The sequence below is a fragment of the Lycorma delicatula genome, chromosome 8 (assembly GCF_047948215.1).
Source record: "Lycorma delicatula isolate Av1 chromosome 8, ASM4794821v1, whole genome shotgun sequence".
Taxonomy (NCBI): domain Eukaryota; kingdom Metazoa; phylum Arthropoda; class Insecta; order Hemiptera; family Fulgoridae; genus Lycorma; species Lycorma delicatula.
The window spans coordinates 4,770,857-4,779,522 of NC_134462.1; the positions used below are offsets into that span (position 1 = coordinate 4,770,857).

Sequence of the window (8,666 nt, forward strand, 5' to 3'; positions counted from 1 at the left end):
ACCGGGCCGCTCAGTATGGATAACATCATGTTGTGAAGCTTCTCAAACTTCAATAAAAATGCGGCATTTGTGGCAGGGATCCTGCAGGAGTAGGATCGTGAGGCGAACGGGTGAGGGACAGCCCCCTGCAAAGCTGCCGTTTGTCCGTGCACGCACGGGTGGGCGGTACTGATGAGGCACGAGAGTTTTGAACCTCCTCGCTAAGAAAGCCGAGTCCCGGTTTCCGGGGTGGGACCCAGGAACGACATAGTCGGGCCTGGTTAACCCGCCCTGGATGTTAGAGGCAGGGCACGAGGAAAAAGATCCTACCTGCTCGTATGATGGCGAGTCGAGCTGTCATGCTTGAAGGCACCTCCCGGGGTATTGTTATGCTTAATTGCGGGTTCGGCCCCAGGACGGTAATGGTGAGATGGAGGTTTAGTTGGTAGGGCGCAGCTATAACACGCACTTTAATAAGATCTTGCGGAACCTGTTAGCGAGTCCAACATTCTGCGCGTAAATGGGATTCCTCTTCTAACAGGGGGAAAAAATAACATGAATGAAAATTTCCTAGCCGTTTATATGTGTTTATAATGGATGTAGGAGTATACAAATATTTTTGATTTGATTTTTTTCTATTAATTTCTTAAATTAATTCGATAATCATTATTAATCGGTTTTAATCCGTAGAAAAGTGTGGACTTATGCTTCCTCATTTAGCTAGTAAAGAAAAAGTGCTCTCACGTGACTGGATACTTTCACTTAAAGCTTTTCTTTTCATACTCTGTTAATAAAGTAACTAATAATATTAATTTAAAAATAGCATTTAAAGAAAAAAAAAATACAATAAGTTATTAATTTTTTAGAAGAAACAGTGTGATGAAAATGTGTCCTATAAGTTGATTATGTAATATATTTTTATCAAAGGTTACCCAGAAATAAGTTATAATAAAATTGGTGTTAGGTTATACCTTACAGGTTGTTATTGAAACCATTTACATGTATATACAAGTTAAATTTAAAAAATAATATTTATTCAAAACAAATCAGTATATCAATTCTACTACTGTTGTCAACCATTTTTACCTGTTATTTTTGTCTGTTCTCAGCTCATGTTTTACGATAAAAGTCATAATTTGGCCAAAAACATGACAACCTATTTACATTTGTGAAATTTTACAGATGAATATTTTCGTAAAATAATAAATTTGAGAAATGAAAAACTCCTATAAAGGGATTGTTGTAGAAATATCATTGTATAGAAATTCCCTGAAATGTTATTACTATGAAAACTATTATCATATAATAGTTATGAACTATATTTTATTATTCAGTTGAACGGATCCTCAAACGAAAACATTTTAGAGAAGGAAATAGGTGTTATTTTAGGAAGTCTGAGCCTTTTTAGGAGGAGTGTTTAATTTCGGCAAGAAAAGTTTTTTTTTAAAACATATATTTAGACTGTTTACCTTTCTTAGCTTCATTCTTTTATCTCGAAGCGTTTCGGAACTATTTCATTGTCAAAACATATTATACTGATACTTTAAATTTCTATTAATCTTTATATATCTTTTAATCGACGTCCCTTCCTATATGACGTCAAATATATGGAATGGGGCGGTTCCGAAACGCGTTAGCAAGAGATAAAAAATGAAGCTAAGAAAGGTAAGCAGTACTAAACATAGAAACTATAGTGATCTTAGCAGATAGTAATTATTATCTGAAAAACGACAATGTATTTAGAACATGTAATGTAATGATATTTTGATCATCAGTACGCTGCTATCATCGCAGGTTCAGAAAAATGGTATTATTTTTATTTAAATATGTAAAGAGAGAGAGAGAGAGAGAGCAAAGATATATAGGTATATATAAATTAGATAAAGATAGTGACAGTTAAGATTTAAGGTTCAGAAAACTGGTATTATTTTTTTTAACTAATAAATGTAGTTAAGTAATTAGTCAGTAATGAGTTTTAATAATAATTTAATTAAAAGAATGTTTTTACAACAATGTAATGCAATAATCGTATTTTTCCAGTGTAAAGAATGTTTTTTTTTTTTTTTTTTATTATAGGGATTGCACAGTAAAGACAATTTTTTTTAAAATAATTTTATCGAAATGATATTTTTATAAAAAAGATTTATAAAAACCACCTTGGGTTTTTCCATATTTTCATTCAATTAAATTTTTAATTTTATTCAAAGAAAATATTTATCTCAATAACATCTAAATATATATCAGTAGATACATAATTATGTAAAAAATTATTAACATGTTAATTAATTATTTTGTGAAATAAATAAAATAAAGATTTCAAATTTACAATTAAAAATGAGTGAAAATTTAGTTTAAAAAATTATAAATAATAATTAATACAATATTATACAAGTATAATAAAAAAAATGTATAAAATTTTTTTTAAATGACCGTTGTGAAAACATTTGTGGTGTTATTCTCTCTTAGCACAGCCTTTAGTCACCCCGCATTGGAGACACAGATAAAGAGAGATAGAAATATAAATATGTAGAGAGAGAGTGAGAGCAAAGATATATATGTATATATAAGTTAGATAAAGATAGTGACAGTTAAGATTTATAGTTCAGAAAAATGGTATTATTATTTTTAAGTAATAAATGTAGTTAAGTAATTAATCAGTAATGGGTTTTAATAAAAGTTATTAGTGTAAGAAATAGTACCCATAATAATTTAAATTAATTAGCAAGTTTTCAATATATAAATAGTTAGGTATAATATTAAAAGATTAATTTCTTTAACGAGAATATTTAATTTATAAACATTAAATTACAAAGGTTTGAATTAAGGATATGAAGGAGGGATTATAAAGAGTGGAAAATATTATTTAAAATTTTATATTAAATTTAAAACTAATAATACTAATCAAATAAACAATTAAAAGAAATTAAATATTAGTTAATATTAAAATTAATATATATAAATAACTAAATTAACGTTTTTATTACATTTATTACTTTTATTAACATTTATTACATTATTCCGCGTGGATCGCCCTCAACAAGGATAATAATTAGTTGTTTTGTTATGAAAAGGAATAATATATTAAATATATTGGAACAGAACCGAAAAAATAAAAATTTTTCAGAAATTCTATTTATAAATTGAAAAGGTATTTTAAGTCCTAAAAAAATAAATTAAAAAAAATACCAAAAAACAGTTCAATGAACTATTTTTTTGAAAATTCAACTTAAAATTATTGTTGATACAGTATATACTGAATAAGTATAACTTCCAATATAAGCTTCACCCATAAATGGAAGGTAAAAAAAAATAATTTTTGAAAAAATAACCCAAGAAATTTACATGTCTGTTATAAAAGGATTTTTAGGTACGAAGGTAGTAAAATATTGATTCAGTTACCAAGATACCAGGTAAAATTAATACAAGTATATTACTAACTGCGGAGGCGTGCTATAGGCACGCCCTCCGTAGCTGGGCCCTCCGGGCGGCGTCTCGGAATGAGATTATTAGATGTGCAAAATTGATTACCTCTTGTGTAAAAATGTCTTTTTTAATGATGAAAATTGATATAACGAAAGTTTAATTAGAAATGTATCTCTAGAAATTAATACTAACGAATCGGGATTTTCCGCTAGTGATCGATACATTCCGGTGCCTACTTTTTTTTTATTATACTTTTTTTCATTATTTTATGAAGAAAATGAATCAAATAAATAAATATATTATTAATATTTATTTCGCATATATATCGATATATATGTGAATATTAGATATATATGTTGATATATCACTTCTTGTTTTATAAAAAAAGAACATCTGACTACTACGACACACGTACTAACGAATCAGGATTTTTTGAAAGTGATCGGTACATTCCGGTGTACACACACACACATACACACACACACACACACACACACACACACAAATGTTCTTTAGTAGGATAAGATAAAAAAAAAGTTAAGCTGACAGTTAAAATAACCGCATCAGATTGTGTACCGAATAAGTGACCAACAAATTCAGGAGGAATACCACAGTTTTTATTCGTCAAACAAATAATATTATGACTAATATTCTATGGTGCAGAACTAAATGCCAAATGTAATTTGAATTATCATTTACTACATTTAATGATAAAAATTTTTTATCAGGATTAGTTAATGAAACTATTTTAGAATTGGTTGGCATTAGATTTAAAAAGACCGGTTTCCAACCGTAACTTGACTAAAATTATTTTTTTATTTTTCCTGTTTAGCTTCCGGAAATTATCATTCAGGTATTACTTCAGATGATGATGATGATATGTATGATTGTAGTCTTGTATAGTCTCAGTTCGACCATTCCTGAGATATGTGGTTAATTGAACTCAACCTCCAAAGAACACCGGTATCCACGATCTAGTATTCAAATCCGTATAAAAGTAACTTTTACTTTACTAGGACTTGATTACTGGAACTCTCGACTTCCAAATCAGTTGATTTAGGAAGACGCGTTTACCACTAGACCAACCCGATGGATTGATTGAAACTATTTTGTGAAATATTATTTTAACCAAAATTCACTTTGAAGTTAAAACCCAAAATTATCTTCATTAAATGACAATATATATTATCTGAAATATAATCTGGTGATTAGATGTTTTTAATTAGAACTGGAGAATAAATTGTAAACAAATTAAAGAAACAATATCCAGTTTTGTATAACAAATTAATTAATACGACAATATCTTAATCTGTTAATTATTAATTCTTTCTTTCTTTATCCTGTTTAGCCTCCGGTAATTATGTTTCAGATAATACTTCAGAAGATGAATGAGGATGATATGTATGAGTGTAAATGAAGTGTAGTTTTGTACCGTCTCAGTTCGACCATTCTTGAGATGTGTATTTAATTGAAACCCAACCACCAAAGAACACCGGTATCTACGATCTAGTATTCAAATCCGTGTAAAAATAACTGACTTTCCTAGGATTTGACATTGGAACTCCTCTCGACTTCCAAATTAGCTGATTTGGGAAGAGGCATTCACCACTAGACAAATCCGGTGGGTTTAATTATTTACTAGAAAAGAAAGAACTTCACGGGTGCATCATCATGGCACTCAATACAAGCGATATATCGATATTAAAAAAAATATCGAACTGAATTGTTTTATTATACTTGTGAATGTGAACAAAATGAAGATTAACATTTTAATTTATGTTTATCGAATTCAAGCAGCATCTAAATCTTTGCAATTAAAAAAAAAAAAAAATAAAGGAAAAAGTGAAGCTTATATTCTAAATATATACTGCATATTCTTATAACAGGGTATGTAAGATATAAAAAAGATATTTCTCTGACTTACTGTGCAACTATTATGAAATCATTCTTTATTGCAACGTATTGTTTTAGGAATAACAATTAAATTTCAAAAAAATAAAATATTTTTTTCTTTAAATTTTTTTCAAATTCTCTTTGGTTCAGGGATGAAGAAATTTATCAGGAATTATACATTCGTAAGTCCGTCCAAACAACGATCAAGGCCAACATCGCATGATTTAAATCAATGATCACCATTTATTTATACTACTTAAATGTTATATTCGTATGAGAATACTTGTTGCTGTTTATTATCATAATTAGATTCAGCCGTTACTGCATGAAATATTTAAACTATATAAAATAGAATTAGTACAGTACCAATTAATCTTCTAAATACAGTTAAAACAATATTAAAAAAAAAAAACTTACTGCGCTTATATTTGTTTTAAACAAAGATTCGTCAGCATCAGTGAAGAACTAATGGATCAACTTTTTTCTTTTTTTTTGTAATAGGAAGTGTCATTTTATTCAATTCACGGCTTACAACAATGGAAATATTTTTTAAGTTTTTCTTTTAGAGGAAGTCTGGATAAATTGTTTAAAAATCAGTTGGATAGTTCTATTTAACATTTAATATTCTATGGTTGAGAAGGGCTTTTCATAAAATCCTTAATATATTGTTAATTGACGCTTAAGTATCTAAAGCAAAACCCCGTTAGATTCCTCATTTATTCAAATTCGTCAACGCAAAATACGTTTTTTACCGGTAATGAGTTGTTTTTTTCTACATTTAGATATTTCGATCTTCAACAGTGTGAAGGAAGGAGCTGCCCTTTTCACAATATTACTGAGAATTCGAGGAATTACATAATCTTTTTTGATAAAGTACTTTATTATTTTTAATATATCCTAGATGGATAGCTTGTCTCTTTTTTTTTATTATCCAACCTATCTTTTGTCTTTCAGGCAGTTAGTAATATTTGTTTGATTTCACGATCCTGCAAGTTTTGTGGATTAGTTTGCATACTTTTACCTATAGATCGGTAAAATGGTAACTTAAATTTTCTATCCAGTAATTAGTCATTGTTAAAAAACCTACGAATGAAGGGGTTATCAAAACATTAAATCCTTTTTAATTACTACATTCAAAATTATGATTTACTGATCGTATTTTTATTTTAATTGTAATATATTTTTGTTAAAGAATAAAGTAATAAAAATATTTTATAGTGCAATAAAATGTGATTTCATGATAGGAGGAATATAATAATAATAAAATAAATAACCACAAATAATTATTTTTCTATTTTTTTTTACGTGGAACGTTATGTAGTTTATGTAAGGTATATATATATATATATATAGTTAAACAGTAGCTTATAGAATTTTAATTTTTATGAAATAAAAAAAAATCTGAATATTTAGTTAAAAGATTAATAATATTTTGGAAGGTATTATTATTAGTATGAATATCTAAAATAGATCAGTAAATAAATACTTATTAGATTAAATAAAACTAATAAAATTAAATTTTATCAATTAAAAAATAATATAATTTATATAATTGTAAAAATAGGTAGATCTGAGAAATAGGTACCGGTAGTATCATTTGAAAAGGAAGGAGTGAAATATTTAAGTCAGAATTATAATAATCATAATGATAATAAATTAAAAAATATATTATTTGCTTAAACGTAGAAAAATTTATACGAATAGATTTTTAAGGCCTCTTTGCTAATATTTAGTTAGTGAATATTGTTCATAATTGAATATAATATTATTTAAATATTTTAAAATTGATGAGATCTTAGTTGAGGGGTCCGCGTGTTTATTTATAGTATTTTCAATTTTTTTTTTTACAATAAATAACATATTATGGGACTCGGGGATCGGTTTGCTTCAAGCTTTTATTTACGCTGAAGTTGTTAATCATCCGAAACACCTTTTACTTATAAAAGGTGTTTAGGAATCCAGCTGTGGGCCGGCAAACCGGATCACCGAGCCTCTTTGTTGCTACTCGACACCGACTTCTATATCTTCACCCTCTTTGAGGCATGCGGATTCAAGATGTTTATTGAGGTAGGATTTTAGAGCGAAGGACTTATGGCAACGTGTACATTCAAAATTTTTATCCGTCGAATGCGTTTGCATATGCGCTCTTAAATTTGATCTATCGGCGAAAGCTTTACCGCAATGAGCGCAACCGTACGGCTTTTCTCCCGTATGCGAACGAAGATGACCTTGTAATAACCAAGGACGTGAAAATAATTTACCACAAACGCCGCAGGCGTGCGTTAATTTATGTGTGAGCAGATGCATCGCCAATGCGGGCATACTGACGTAAGCCTTACCGCAGGTAGTGCACTTTTTAGCCGACCCGGAATCCAGGCTTCTGTGTGTCTGTTTATGCCGCGAAAGATTAGACGACGTCGCGTATTGCTTACCGCACTCAGAACATACGTACCGACCGGTTTTACTTTCTTCCTGATCTCCGACGGTACCGCCTTCCTCCGACGACGAAGGGCTTAAAGGTGCACACTTTTTATTTTCCTTACGGTTTTTAGATCTACCGTCGGATACAAGTAAAGCATCGTACGTATAAATTACAGAAGGATTATTTGTTTGGGAATTTTCTGTCGCTTGGGGATTTGGATTATTATTTTCAGCATCCGAAGAATACTCAGACGCAGGCGGTGTTAGTGGAGGCATCGGTTGATATAAATGATAAACAGGCATCGGTTCAGGGGAACATATGTAAGCGGGTCGAAGCACTTGCACCGGATTACTAGGAGCAGGAAGCGGTGGCAACGATCTAGATAATTCTAAAAGGTCGTGGGCCGCTTCTGTTTCTTCAGCGCTTCTCATCCTAAATATTGGAATTCCTCCGTCGTGTGACAATACTTCATTGTTTCTATCTTCTGTTACTACATTCTGAGGGATGTATTCGTGCATATAACCTGAAACAAACAAAATAAAAAATATCTTAAAGTACGGTTTACTTATTTTTAACTATGTTACACATTAATCAATTGTTACAAAAATTATGCAATCGGTTCTTAACAGAAATCTACCGGTTATTACAGAAAGAAAAATGGATTAAATTATTATCAGTAAAGCATTATATTCTCTAAGATTTTTAAACTTTAAAAACTTGAAGAGCACTAAAAAAATATTATACTTGCGTAATTTTTAAATAGAAAATTTTACTGTGGTGCGTCTAAATTTTCGGATATGTTTTTTAATCTTTAAAAATTATTACTCGCATTTACGAATATTTATCTAATATTAACTTTTTAATTCTTTTTATTTAAATAACATAAATCGAAAAGAAATTCGCTAGCTTACGTTATAAATATTACTGTACATTACAGACATAAAAAAAA

The 8,666-nt window shown here is 29.4% G+C and overlaps 1 protein-coding gene across 1 annotated transcript; it reads right to left on the reverse strand.

Annotated features, from left to right (window-relative positions):
• Positions 1–7,296: 7,296 nt before the first annotated feature.
• LOC142329112 (uncharacterized) lies at positions 7,297–8,235 on the reverse strand. The gene has a single exon (XM_075373447.1). The coding sequence runs from the start codon at positions 8,233–8,235 to the stop codon at positions 7,297–7,299; it is 939 nt and encodes a 312-aa protein (XP_075229562.1).
• Positions 8,236–8,666: the final 431 nt, after the last annotated feature.

What these genes read in the sequence shown, in the direction of transcription:
- LOC142329112 (XM_075373447.1), bottom strand. Translation starts at nt 8,235, where the DNA reads ATGCACGAATACATCCCTCAGAATGTAGTAACAGAAGATAGAAACAAT.